General features: G+C 34.7%; 1 protein-coding gene across 2 annotated transcripts in view; it reads right to left on the reverse strand.

Moving 5' to 3' along the window:
- Positions 1-15654, reverse strand: part of PlexB (plexin B) — a 305515-nt gene that overhangs the window by 72553 nt on the left and 217308 nt on the right. For both annotated transcript variants that reach the window (XM_089106186.1, XM_089106185.1), the window contains exon 10: positions 7681-7938. In XM_089106186.1, the coding sequence (XP_088962312.1) occupies positions 7681-7938 (258 nt within the window). The remainder of the gene's footprint in view (positions 1-7680; positions 7939-15654) is intronic.

The raw sequence follows: 15654 nt of genomic DNA on the forward strand, positions 1-15654 counted from the left end.
CCTACGGACGAGGAGACCACCCACGGCGGGGCTGGTCCTTCCAACTCAGCTCCGTGTGCCCCTCGTCACTCATTCGCTTGAGTTCTTGATAAAGTTTTATGAGTCTTAAATGAACTCCGAGATCTAGGGCAGCGAAAGCGATGAATACCATCGGAAAACTGGTTCTGCTCAGTAGAAGACTTAGTAGTAGAAGACTTAGTGTTTATACTTGTTCTAACCGAGCTTAGTTCGATTTACTGAAGCTCATTTGTCCAGTTTCTTAGGGTTGTCATTTGAGCTGTGATTATCGAGATGATTACTGAAACCTACCAATAAATATCTGAGAAACTAGTTTTTTTTTTTAGTTGGTTGCTTTACTTAGCGCTTTTTACTAATAACTCGGTAGTAACAGTTTTTCTGACTGTTGCTTTACAGTTTTCTCTTCAAATACCTAAAGGCCTGTGTTTAATACCAAGAAAGTTGGATCCTAAGTACATTCGGGAAAAAGGGATCTTTGTTTCTTCCGGATTCTTTCGTGTCAAAGTAACAGATTTTTTTTTTTTTTTTTTAGTACAATTAAGAATCCGAGATCCAAGGGTGCGTCTTGGCACAGCCATTAAACAGAAAAGCAGGTGTGATAAAAGGGAAAGGGACGTATGAAGACGTTATAAAAGGCAACTTTTACCGCTGGCCAAGCCATATTGAATAGGGCTGCGAAGCGTGACGTCAATTCTTGGGTGGGAAATTCAAATAACAATGAAACGTAGATGCGTAGACACGTTTTTTCGGAACTTTGGCGAATTGTTTTGGCCTAAAATATTTGTCGTAGATCCTACTAATCCACCAGAACGTTTTCACGTCGAAATAATGCTAGGAATATTGACAATCAGTTGTTAGTTACAATTAGAAACCACGTTTCACGGTACTTTGAATTTCGCGCCTTGCTTTTTACGTCATTACCGCGCAGCCCTATATGTTGTATAACTTAAAAACCGTCTTCCGGAACTTTTTTTGAAATTTCGGGATTTTTTTTTTTGAAGAAAAATCAGAATTTTATTTTTGAGCGGGTGGCAACGCTGCATGTGTAATAGGAAAAAGTGACACCATCAGTGCCATCGTAGGGTTACCTAGTTTTTGCATGGATATCAACAACTTCCAGTCCTCCGTTCTTCTTCTTCAGGTACATATCAGTTCTTTTCAGTCTTGGGGGTTCTTTTTCTTGCCAAATATACCTGTAAATGATTTTTTCCAAGTTTTAAAAGATCGCTTTTGAAGGTGCTGAAATATTCAACAGATACCGAATAACAGGCAAGCTGTATATATTTACATATTGCCCCCTTTGGAATATGCCTCCGGAGTGCTTCCGTGCCTCATGCCTCCAGGTGTCCCTCAAAATGCCCAGTTGTTACCCCTCGTATTTTCACAGAAGACTGGAAAAGCAACAATACCCTCCTCCCTCAGAAATGGAAAAATACCCCACTGCAAATTCTCGCGAATTCACGCCACTGACTTTTTATTTACTAAATCGTAGTTTATCAAAAGCCTACATAACCTGAAAAAAAATAATAACAATGCAAATTTTTTCACCGTAAGACACATTTGCTTCTAAATCATTCCCATTCCTACTCCTGACATTCCTAGAATCAATTTTGATTTTTTTTTTTTTCTAAGCCTATTTCTTAATATCACAGTTACAAATATTTTTGTCTGACCTTTATCAGGTCCAATATTCAGAACTCAGTTTCAAAAATTAGTAGCGAGAGCTCAAACATGGAAGAAGTCTTACAAAGGCCTTCCAAAAGTAGCCGAAAACCATGTATATATGAAAAAAATGGTACTTTCCCATTATATGGGCCCTCGGCTATAGACAGTCGAATGAATGCAGTGACGGAGAGTCGTATAGCGGGTAATTGTTGTTTAAATTGATCGAAGAGTGTGGTTTCTCATTGAATTTACAATGATTGAAATGTTGTTTTTTGGGGTTTAGGGGGAGAAAAAGGTACCTAGGTTAGGTTAGGTTACGTATTTAATATATGCACTACTTTACCGCCACCCCCCTAATTTGCAAACATATAGCCCAAATTTGTTTCTAAACTATTATATTTCCATCCTATTTTGTTTTATTTCATTAGCATTAACCAAACCTGACTTTTTAGAAGTGCCCATATAATGGGAAAGTACCGAAAAAATAATTACATACCGGAGGAGAAAGGGGGTTAAACCTCTCCCCCCCCTATTCAATGTCTTAGTCCTTGTTTCTTAAACTAAAATACTTTAATAAAACTATGTTTGCACTATGACTACTTTCTTACATTTATTTTTTATTTGTTTATTCCACACATTTCCTTCTTTTGCGTGTAAAATTTTTGAACAATTCTACCTTTTTGGTCTTCATATTGTGCAACAGCAGGTAGATAGTCTACAATGGATAATAAAAAAGAAAATCCTTTTACAGTCCCCAATTTCCTTAATTTACTTTCCAAAATTTTAATTACTCTTTTATATGGAATCTAACACATCGCCCATTTAATTATTTTATTGACTCCACCGTTTTTGACTGCATTATGAGCATGAAAAGGGTACCGCCAAAAAAACTTCTACCATCGATCTTTACAAAACTTGTTTATAAAGAAAACTTGTACAAACTTATGCATAATCTTTCAGAAACCAGTATTCTTATTTGAATTTTTCAACAGTTTTTTTTTTTTTAATTTAGTCAGTTGGCCCTAAACAGCCCAAACATACAAATTATAATTATTTAATAATAGTTTCTCCTTCTAGACCATGCAATCTACAAAGACAAAAATATCCCTTTTGCGATTTATTATACTCTTTTTTTATGAAAATTTCATACCAGTAACAGCAAAAAACTGAAGTGAATAACCGCGGAGGCCAGTAAATGAGCGTGATTTATCTCATAAAACAGTTATTATAGAAATCGAAGAAGATAGCCTACAGACTGATGATTTTTCTTCTTTTTTTTTCTTAGAATTAAGTAGATCAGTTGTCTTTTTTTAGCATTCAATAAACAAAGGTTTTTCGTTTGTCATTTATAGGTATTGTTTTTAGCTTTATAGAATGTCTTAACGGAACTACGAATTTAACAGTCAAGCTTTCGTGCTTTTTTTGCCCCCCCCCCTCCTTCATGATACAAATACAAAAATTAATAGTTTTCATCAGTCCCTTTTCACGTTTAATATTTACTTACATCAATCTTTCTTCTTCTTTTTTCTCCCTCTCTCTCTTTTTCTCTCTTCTAAACGATTTGTATTTTAATTCATGCAGTCTTATTCCCCCTTACTATTCTGGAATACCAAAAAGCTTTAATTCCAAGTTTTGGACAAAAGAGACACTCTCCTCTTCAATTTCTTAAAATTATCGAAGTGAGTAAATGTACATTACGACAAATACATACGACATATTCAAGAGTAAAATCTCTAAGGGGGGATTCCATTCCAAAAAGACAACTCTTTAAGGAACAACTCCAAAAAAGAAAGCATGCATAAAACTGACTAAATATAAAAAGATATACATCTAAATTAAATGGAGCAAACAAGACAAGAGGTCATGTTTGTTATTTAACTAAAAAAAAAATTAATTAAAATTAAATATATTTTAATTAAAAATTAAATATATTTAAGCTAAAAATTAAATGTGGGATGGGAGGGAGGAGGGTCCGTGTCAGAAGAGTGAACTTTGATGTGGCGAGACTCAAGCGAAAAGATAACCTTAGAAAACGCAGAAAAAATCATAGGTAGTGAACAAAACAAATTAAAATCTTAGAGAACAAATGATATAAAATAAAAAAAATATATTTCGGCTTCACATCTAAAAATCTCTGTAAACAGAAAAGAGTTAAAGAACAAATAGATTGGACAGCAAAAAGTACAAGGAAAAAGGGTAAAAAGAGTAAAAATACATAGATAAAAAAGAGAGAAAAAACGAAGAAGCTCACATCTAAAAAACCATCATAGTTATTTGGCAAAAATTCTAAACCAGCTACTTTTGATGATAATATTGTGCACTATTCTAATCAAACTGAAGCATTAACCAAAAATTGTGGTTTATTTAAGTTGAGAATTTAAACTTTTAGTAAAGGGTACTAAAGGATATTTTCTCTGGGGGAGAAGTGAGAATGTAAAATCAAAAGAATAACAAAATTTAGCCTTTTAGATAAATAGGAGATGTCCTTCGAGGAACACAGACATATTCTTCCTTCCCTCTTGAGTTGGCATAGGATAAATATTGTGCAGAGTAAGCATTTGGCTTATTTTTTTTTTTACGAAATCAATAATTGATATTGTTGCAAAATAAAAATTGTGCGAGTCAATTTTTACAACTGTGGAAAAGGAGGAAATCTTATTACGAGCTTAATATCGATCAAATAATGCTTTACCATGGTATATCATTCAATAGCAATATTTACTATGAAATAGCGCGCTTTTTTCCATAACATAACGATCTTTTTTATTAACAAAAAGTTTTCAAATGTAAGAATTTATAAGGAAATTATACAAATATTGATTTTTTTTTGGGGAGGGGGGGGGCAAACCCTCGGTATCCATGCATGCCTGCTAAGCGCTCATTAATTTTTTATTCCAAAATGTTTGGCAGAGCATGGGATAACTGACCGATACAACACAAGAATGACAAAAATGATCAATAGGAATATAATTAAAATTTGAATTGATCAGCCCTCCGTTACACTATAAAATGTCAATACTTCGTCACGGATTTGAAATTCCATGACGAATTCATTCGTCGCAAAGCTTTGGGAAAGTGATTGTTAAAGAGGGCTTCAATAAATGATTGAGATATGTAAATGAGATAGGGTCACAAGGTTTAAACCAAGGTTTTAAATTAAGTGAATAATTTTGCTTTGGCTGGAAGATATGGTTTCAAACCCCTATTATACATTATCAGATTTTTTTCTTTGGTACTTGTCTCTTAAAAGGAATAATATTTAAAGGAGGGGGGACGCCCCCCCAATATTTTTGGTCATTCGATAAAAAAAATCGGTAAAATCGGGACGCTTAAAAGGACTCAATAAGTGAAATTAGGCTAATCCTAATGAAATATACCAAAATATGATGATAATATAATACTTTAGAAACAAAATTATAGAAACTATGACAAAGAATTTCGTTGTTTTGTCACTCAAAATAAGCAAATCATAACCGATCCAGGAAGGGAAATCAGTTCCTGTTATATGATTCACAGCTTAATTCTTGAGTGCGTTCCGTTTAACAGACAAATACATTTCTTTGTTCATTTAAATTGATCTTGAGAAATCATAGAGCAAGCCTTTTAAAATTAAAATAACCCCCCAACCGGTTAAACAATATAAACAAAAACTACTTTCCATTAGAAAAAAAGTGATTTCTAAGGGAAATTAAATTAGCCAAAGCAGGCATGTACAAAAGGATTATGATCACCATCGTCATCGAAAAATCCCACTGTTCTTTTAAAAACATTTTGGCATTTTCTTTTAATTTTCCTAAACTTGCTGTCTCGGCCACTTTGCCCTCTCATTTGCCTATAAAGTTTCACATCTAAAGTTTGAATCATTCAGAATATATTCACTTTAATCGGGATATATAATTGGTTTTAATGCTTGATCACACATCCAGATAAAACTAGGTGTCTTACTTTTTCAAATAATTTTTTAAAAGAGAAACAAAAACAAACTTCGTACTTTTGTAGAAACAACAGGTTTTGGAGGAAACAAAGTTTTGAAAGAGTTCATATTTGCATTACGGTGTGGATGATTGTGTTGACTGTGAACAATAGAAAAGATGCTTACCATAAATTAAACTTCAAAAGGAGGATCAACTGATATTTTTTCAGCGGATAATCCACATTTAAAAAAGAATGTATTCCTGTAATCGCCAGCACACTATACTATGTTCGAGTCGCGTTTCATCTAGGTTGAATTTCAATTACAGACAAAACACGAGTAACATGTCCAGAAAAGTTGAACAGTATATTCCTGTTCTTCCATTTTTGCTTCTCTTTACAGCTCCAGTGCAAGTGATGATGTGTCACTAGTTCTGGTTAATATCCTACATTGTATTTTTGAGTCCTAATTAAACCTTCTCTTGAACGACTCAAGTCTAGTGTTTTCCGGGATTACTTCTGATGGGAGCCCATTCTACGTGGCGATCGATCGTCGGACGAAACATGTTTTCAAATATTCTGGGGGGGGGGGTGTACCCTGCACAAGGTTGTCCCTTGAGTTGTACTTTCGTGAGTTCATCACAAAGGTTTTGATTTGTCTGAAACAAGTTTCAATAAATCCCCCGATGGAGGGGAATGATAAACTACTGACTGGGTGCAATTCATATAATGAGCTTCACTCGCTTACCTTTGGGCTTCAGACACAGAAGAATATAAATATACTCTCTTGTGAGCATCCGAAAAACCAACTAACTTTGATTGTAAAAGTACTCCGAAGAAACCTTTACCTATTATACAGCATCACATGATTATTTTCAGATTAGTGTTAGCTGGGTATTACAGACACTTACTAATTTATTAAAAATTCCTACTTTTGTCACTACTGATAAACAGGCGTTCCCCAAGCCAGTTTTAAAGCTTAGAGACCGATCCTTTACTTTGATAACTTGTTCCATGATTGTGTCCACTTCCACTACACGGATTTATGTGAACCTCGTTTCAGGACATTCTGATCAAGTTTATACGAATGGTGTTTGATTTTGAAGCAAAGGTTGAAAATTGAAGTAAAGAACTGCAATAAGTATCTTTCATGCCTTTCATAACTCTGAGGGTATACCTGATGTGGCGCAGTCCGTTCTAGATTAGAGATACATGTGGAACCTTTGATGTCTCTGTCCCATAGAACATACTTCTGGTAGGAGTCCATGTAAATTGTCTTTAGCTAGGTAGTGCAGCATAAATGTTTCAATATTTTCTTACAAATTTTATATAATTTGCTGTTCAAGACTCAGATCTAATATATTCACATTTTTCGTCAAGATATTGTTAATTTTTCTTGGATTTACTTGTCCTCGCGCACTTCGGGGTATACCAGGTAAATGTCAAAGCGATGAATGCTATGCAAAGAATTAGAAACACAGCATAAATACATTACAGACTATCTTCGTTACTGTAATTTACAATAGCGAAGACTCGAGTTTTTTTTCTTCAAGAGGAAAAATAGTTAGGAAAACAAATAGCCGAATGCAAAATAAAGAGGAACAACAAGCACTACTTAATTATGATCTTTTCGAGAAATATTTATGAAGTCCATACACAAAGAACAGAGAAAATTCAAAAGACAATATATTACTGGTATCAATTTTGGAACAACAAATATTTGATGGGAAAAAAAATCCAGAATTCTTCGATATTTTTCATGTATAGAACAAGCATGCATAGTAGCTATACGCTATATTATAGTATGGACTTTGTCAAATTAGCTTCTATAAAAATATTTTCAGTGTTCTTTATACTGCATTAACTGTTTTCTTTTTTGTACTTATCCTTATTTTTAGACAATATTCTCATGAATGTGCAAAGTTAAGAGTCCATCAAACGCCACAGAAACTAAGACACAGAAACTAAGCTTATTGATTTGGCTTCGAGTCACTAATATCATACATGTTTTAGTAAGCATATTATTCTACGTTGGTATTAGTTTTCCCCTATTTCTTTATGATTCTGTCAAATGAATTGACTTACCACATCAATCCTAGGTCTTGGACATTCAGTGGCCACTGGTAACTGACACATTTCGCTGTAAGCGCAGCTGGCCCCGCACCAGGAGCATCTATATTTTGCCTGTCTGGTGAGGCAAAGGGAACAATCTGGATAGCCTCTATGAGAACCCAAAGCTTCACATTTATATAAGGTAACTGGTAAGGTTCCAATATAATGGTCACGGTTCCATACCACTGTGACATAGGCTTCATATTCACCGATATTTTCCTCGTATGTAAACTATAAGGAAAAAGGAGTGAAATAAAGAACCGTACTGATCTGAATGCCTCTGCATTTTCATTGTAATAGACCAGTGGTTCTTAACCTTTCCGTAATCACGACTCTTTTTAAATTTCTGAAAGATGTTAGCAGCCCCCCCCCCTTTCCCATGTATAATATTTGATAAAATAACAAAAAATAATGGGTTTGACATTAAACTTTCAAGCATAAACTAAGTGATGAGTGGTTTCAACTGGAGAGGGGCGTGTATCCCCTGGGTTTCCCCTCCTAACCCCCCCCCCCCTTCCCCCCGATTTTGAAGTCCTTTTTTAGGATATTTTCATTAAAAAAAAATTTTGGGGGGGGCATTTTCATTGAAAGATTAAAAGAAAAAAAAAAGAAAAAATTTACCACTCTTAAATTTCAAAAAGTACATTTTAAACCCCCTCCCTCACCGCCATACTCTCGTGAATTGACGCCACTCAGTGGTGATATTTTATTCAATATGAATCATTAATAGGAAGATTGAGCTTGAATCTGCTCAGCAAGTGTAACAATTCTTGAGTGAGTTTATCTCAGGGCCAATCTCATGTTAACTTGAACATCCAACTTATTTCTTACTTTGTGTTTCACAAGAGTTGCAAATGAGTTAAAAATTTACTTTCGCGGAGGTAAGTAGAAGCAACTGGTAATAATATCCGGAAAGAAAGCATAGAAACTCGAATGACGCATCGGGAAAACAATTTTTCTTGAAATAGGCTATATATCGGGCCGAGGAGACATGATGTAGCTCTGAAATTCCTTTTGTTCTTCATCGAGAATGTAGGCAACATCCAAGGCTACATAAAATGACTAAAGCAGCTTCTTGTTCAGAGAATTCCTAGACATAAAAGTTGAATTTCACATCCTAGGGCTTGGAAGTGGTTAGCAATTTCTACCCTTGAGTTTTCTACAATACCCGTTTCCCATTCTTCAGTTTTGGTGGAAAGTATTCAAACATGGTGAAGTTTCGAAGATTTACCCTTCAGCGCCAAATCTAAAGCTTTAATATGAAAGCCTGTATATTGTCTTTGAAGTAAATAATGCAAATTCCTTCAGTTTAGAGTCAAGGGCGTATCCAGGATATTTTTCAGGGGGAAGGGTATTTTTGCAGGGAGAGTTTTAAACTAAATCTTTACAAAAAGCATCAAAAATTTGTTTATATGTATTTTTGTTAATTTTTACCGGCCAAAAAAAAATCGGGGGGTTCAATCCCGGTACTTTTTCTTCAAACCCAGTTTTTTTTCTCCAAATTACTGGGGGGGGGGAACTGTCCCACTTGCCCCCCCCCCGAAACGACGCCTCTGATGAAAACTTTCGAACTGAGCAAAAAGTTTAACTTCTTCAGTATTAATATACTGTTTACGATAATTTCAATTAAGATACAAAAAAACTTAGCCCAATAACAATAATAGTAATAATAATAAGAAGTAATAACAGTAAATAGTAATAATAGTAACACTTACTTAATAATAATACATAAATAATAGTAATAAAAATATATTTTAAAGCTAACTACAAGTAATATTTAAAACTTAGGCTAAGGGGCATCCACTCTAATAGTTTTTGTATGTCGCAAATTTTTGGGCATAGATAAACTAAAAACTACTCTTATGTTCTAGATTTCCTAAATAAATAAACGTTATTTATTTAAGAATCGTGACTAATTGTTTCACATAGTTACCGGAAGTAATTTAGATAATGACAATCTTATCATAGATAATATTAGTAAACACATCTTAAAACATAAAATACAGTCGCTAATTTTATTTACAAGCTAATTTTTTTACAAAAGAAAACATTAAAAACGCATCAAAATTTGTTTACGTACAACTTTTTTACGTTTTTACAATGTTAAAAAATTACGGGGGGGGGGGGGTTCAAACCCCATATTATCCCCCCAGCCCCGACTTCCCCCCCTTAAATGTACCAAAAGTTGTATTAAGGGTGTTTGCAGTTTTGGTGGAGGTGTATTTCAAAAAGGAACTTTTATAAATCCACGCGTCCTGAAATGGTACGTTCTAGTGTAAATAAAAGTAGATATGGTTCTTTATGTTGATATGTTGACCTAGGATGGACGAAAGACTATCTATCAACAAGTGAAACGAATCCTTTTTATACAATTCTGAAAACAAGTTATGCCACTTGCATCTCTCTTTGCGCCACACAGAGGTGCAAAGAGAGTTTCTTTGTATCTCACAGAGACCATCTGCCTTGGCTTTTTACTCTATTTAGCAAGGTCGTACTCAGAGGGGGGGGTGAACCCCTCCCGAAATGTTGTTTTGGCTCATAAAAACGCAACAAAAATGGATATAAACACATTTTGTATGCGTTTTTTGAGGTTTTTTCGTGTACCCCCCCCCCCCCCGAAAAAAAATCTTTGAGTAAAACCCCCTCCGAAAAAAAATACAGGCTACGGCCTTGCTATTTAGCCACAACCCTCAAAAATTTTATTCACTTCTACCAAGTTGATTTTAATCAAAGAAAATCAACGGACTCGGTCTTGGCCTTTGGCCTCGACCTCGGGTATATGTTTAACTCAATCCACCTTTGTACAAGCATGGCAAGAACATATAACCATTCTCAAGATGAATGTATAAGAAAAGATTTTTATTGAAAAATCATCATTGTATATTAAAAATAAATTTTCCAACTTCTAGTTCGACGGTGCTTAGCTCGGAGGGCTCGGAATTAAGTCCTAAACGGGGTCAATAGCCTTATTACTTGAATATACTGTATATGCATAAGAAAATTAAAAGAAGATTTGAAAGACATTCGATTTAGAGTAATATTCACTAAAATGGCTGAAAGTTGGCTAGAAGTACCTGGATTATCTTAAATTAATAGTGAAAAAGTAACTCCGTCATACTATAAAAACGGCAATCAATAATTAGTAATAAAATACTATAAGTCGTAATAACATAGAGGTATAGTTACTAAGGTCATTAAAGACATAAGGAGTGATAAATTATTTGCACGACTTTTAAGTTATACCGGCTAAATTTTGATTACTTTTTTTATAAGACTTTTAGGGCTTAGGGTAAGAATAAAGTATTGTAAAATGGGCTATAAAATTCAAAATTTTTATTGTCAGCAAAACTATTTAATGACATAAATATTTTATAGTCGTTATGATAATAATGAATTCAGCTCGAAAGACTAACTATGTTGTCTGAGCAGCGTGAAACGTTGCAATGGCCCTCCATTGGCTTCGCAACGCTTTGGTTTCGCTTCTTCACCCTTGATTAAACTGGCTTATTCCAAGATTTATTATTTCTTAAAAAGATGATGACACATTCCATAAAGAAGATCTCAAAATGCGTTTTGTTTCTGCTTGAAACAAACTTTGGTTTGTTCTTCCTTGACCACACAATCAACACTTTAAAACACACCATTTATACAAATTAATGCTATATGTTACTTAGCACAGCTCCGCAACATAAAAACTAACGGAATCTGTGTTGTATATTTCTAAAGTTGCACCACGTAGCCTACAAGCTTTGTTGTTTTGCCTCAAAACATAGCAACTATTAATTTTTTTGCGATGTATTTGATGGAAAGAACAATTTGGTTATAGGTCAATCACCGATATTGTAACAGTAATAGCCTAATTGCATCAGTAAGTCATTGCATTGCACACTCATTTCTAATCATTATTTATTCGACTGTATGATGAGAGGAGCACAGAAACTTACAGCCAAGGCCGTACCCAGAGAGGGGGGGTTTAGGGGGGTTTGACCCCCCCTCCCCCCTGAAATGTTTGTCTGACTCGTAAAAACATAACAAAAATCGATATAAACAAATTTTGTATGCGTTTCTTGAGGTTTTTTGTGTAGACCCCCCCCCCCAAAAAAAATAAAATAAAATTTTCAGTAAAACCCCCGTCCGAAAAAAAAAACCTGGGTATGGCCTTGCTTACAGCAGATAAATAAAAAAAAGACAGTTTTTTGTTTTTTTTTAACTGGAAGTAAGGAGCAACATTAAAACTTAAAACGAGCATAAATTAAAACATATCATAGAGGGGGGCTGTGCCTCTTCCATCCCGCGCTCGTTACGCTCAAGTTTTTTAGTGCTTTAAAAAAGATTCTTATTCAACTCAACGGCCCTCGTATTTCAGCAGTCGTTATTAAAGAATTGGACCAAAAAATCAAACTTTAGCTTAAAGAGTGAGGGAATGAGGAGGGGACCGTCCCTATCGTATACGGAATAATTTCTGTTAGTTTCAAGTTTTAATGTTACTCCTTACTTTCAGATGAAAGAACTTGTTTTTTTTTTATTATTGAATTTCTGATCGGTTTTCAAATCATGCCCACGACTAACCAAGATATATTCGATAGTTTCTAATCTTTTACGCGGCAGGACCCAACACAACCTCTACAATAGCGTTATCTGATTTTTAATTACATTGTATATATTCAAATACATTGAAACACTGTATGCAAGTAGGAAAAGAGACATATTACCAGGGGTGAATCTCCAGCATTTTTATTGGGGGGGGGGGGGGCAACAGAGCTCCATATCCGGATCAGAGGTCCAGTCAAAGGGCATGGAATGCATAATAACTTTTTTATTCACACTATTGGGGGGGGGGCAACTGCCCCCTCTGCACATTACTATTTAAAATTGCTGAAAAGAAAGCTCCTGATAACCATCCTCACCCCCAGAAATTTATTGACGAGGCGCATGGCGCCAACCCTCACCTTTTCCACCTCTGTGCACTTAAGCTTATGAATGTAATATTTTATGCTGCACGAAAATAAATTTTTCGCAACGGTGCGGTTGCCCCCCCCCCCTCCTGACCCGATAATAATGGCGCAAGCCAAAAATTTTCATTCTATATCCATATCATTGAAGGCTCTATGGGAGTTGGATCACTCTTTGATGCGTCTGCTCCTCCTCCTCCTCCCGCCTGTAAAAGGACCTACCGCTCATCCTTCATAATAGTTGAAACGCACTTATATATCACTGTGCAAGACTTTATGAATTGGGAAGCCAATCAGTCTAGTTAAATGAAGCTTTAAAATAAATGTCAGAAGCATTTTGTTGCAATAAAAAGGGAGTTATTACTCCGCAGGTTTCTTACTCAGGCTTAGTCTAAATGAAGGGAGGCAAGAAATCAATTCCTACCTCCCCCTCCAATATCCTTTTCTATATTTAAGGGCTAGTTAAATATACTTTGTTAAATTAGGCATTAAAATTATTAAAAAATTATGGACTACGTGACTTTTCAGAAACTAGTATGCAACCGTGCGGAATCACTTTTTCCGCACGTTATTTGATACCTTTAAAGCGGTTGACTATCTCAAAACTTTCAATCGATAGTAACTCGGGCCTCTTTGGGGCAACATAAAACGGAACTACAACTCTTAACTTCAGTTCGAATGAGCCCTCTCCCGACCTTCTAGAACCATTGGTTCGATACTACTACTATTACTACTACTACCACTACCCCCCCCCCTGGAAAAAAACAAATACACACGCAACCGGGATGTTTCTTCTGGCAAAAATGCAAAAATTCCACCATTTTCTATATAGGAGTTTAAAACCTTTGCAATAAGGTTCTCTAATATACTGAATCTAATGGTGTGACTTTCATTAAGATCGTTAGACCTTTTGTGTGTGTTTCCCCCTTTTTCGAAAATACATCAAATTTTCAAGGACTCATATCTTTTGACGGATAATATTAAAAATAATGAATTTTATATATTTGGAACCACCACAAATTCAAATTCTTTTGGTGTGTAAATTGTTATCATATACTGATAGAGTTACTAAAGAGTTTCGATAACTATTGGACCAAGTCGTTCCTTACTTACAGTTTATTACGACGAACTGTTTGACATGGATTGAAAATCATTACGTGATTACGCTTCAAACAAGGCATAACAGGCCTGCCTATCTTTCTGCCTAATATTTAATGGTGGGAGCGAACTAGTGCAGCTTGGACTAAGGTCTTTTTTCACTGAGTCCCGGTTTATTTGTTTTGTATGGAATCAAGGCTTCATTCAATTGGCAGAGGATCAGGAGTTGGCTCGTTTTTGTACTGAGTCATCATCTGATATTTCTTTTCCGATATGCGCTGCAACAATGAAGTCTAATGCAACAATGAAGTATGAATTTCTGCTGATGCCATATGCTCTGATCGGCTCATCAAAAATTGCTGGTGGGTTAGCTCCACTTTTTTAGCACTGAAATAACTATTTTAAAGTGAATTATGCGATTTTTATGGGATGCAAGGAGACACAAAAATTTAAAGACCTTCCGAAAATGCCTGCTGCCATCTGAATTTTCTTTTTCTCTTTTTTAGACGGGGAAACCTTGACCGGCCAGTCCTTCTTTTCAAACCACTAGATTATCATGACCATGGACACGCGTCTCAGCTATTCAGCAAAAATAAGTTAAACTGGCCCACTTAGTTTAGTTTTATCTCTATATTCACTCGTAAAATCGGTATAGAAATTCTTAGTTTCAATTTCAACTAAACCTTGAAACCTGTACATAACGTTTTTCGATTTTGGGGAATAGGGGATTTGGGGATTTTAATTTTACCCACTCAACAGAAGAAACACTCGTGAAAAAGTGGGGTATACACATGATAGGAAGGGGATGATTCGATCTTCTAATAACGCAAGACAAAGACTGGCTAGAGTTGTTAGACGGAGTAATGGCATTTAAGCTTTCTCTGCGCAATAATGAGCTTACTTCCATCAATAATAAGATTTAATAATAAGATTATTATTAGAACTACATTAAGATTTCCTTCAATAAGATTCCATATTAAGTAAATTCCATATTGAATATTCCATATTATTTAATATATAAATATTTATGTATATATTAAATAAATTCCATATTATTTAATATACAAATATTCATTTATATATTAAATAAATTCCACATTAAATAAAATTCCATAAGATTCCATGCCAAAAGGAAAGGGGAGGATCAACGTTTTTGTGTTCAAAGTTGATAATCACAATTTTTTATTAGATATAAACATTTGGTAACTACTCATACATGATTTTTTCGAAAACAACGATAAAGCTAGGAGAGACCTTGGGGTGTTCAGGCCTTCTCGGGTCACCTGCAAGATGTTCTAAGCTGGCTACCACCCAAATCAATGCCTGGTTATATCGCTAGTCGAAAACGTACACATTTACATAAGGTAATTTTAGGTTAAAACACAATGAAAAAACTTACATTCTAGCTATTAGAACTCTGCGCTATTGATCCTTTTAAAATACCAATTTTGTATACACAACAATACTGTAAACAAACATTCTATAAACTGGATTATTCAAAGGACTTAATTAGAAAGGCATAAACGAAAATTTTAACACTTTTACGAATAATAAGTCTATAAAGGACTAAATCTTTTCCAAGAGAAGATATCAATGAATGGAAAAGTTTACTAAAACTTTTTCCAGGGGAATGCATTTCTAAAAAGGCATTAGTAAAAGTTTTTAGCACAGAAAGCGTCAATTTTCTCCGAAGTTTTCTTCCTGAAAATATTTCCAGCCATTGAAACTGAAGAATTAAAAAACTTTCGTTTTTGCAAATTACACAATAAAGTCATATTGCCTATAAAAAAAGGCATTAAAAATATGCAAAATACAATCATGCATTTATTTATAACAAAGTAGATGGGTTCAAAGTCATATACGTTTTTATTAGTCAAATGACACTGTTTTGTAAAAT

This window comes from Artemia sp. Qi Xiang Cuo, chromosome 20 (genome assembly GCF_049724085.1).
Source record: "Artemia sp. Qi Xiang Cuo chromosome 20, ASM4972408v1, whole genome shotgun sequence".
Lineage (NCBI taxonomy): Eukaryota > Metazoa > Arthropoda > Branchiopoda > Anostraca > Artemiidae > Artemia > Artemia sp. Qi Xiang Cuo.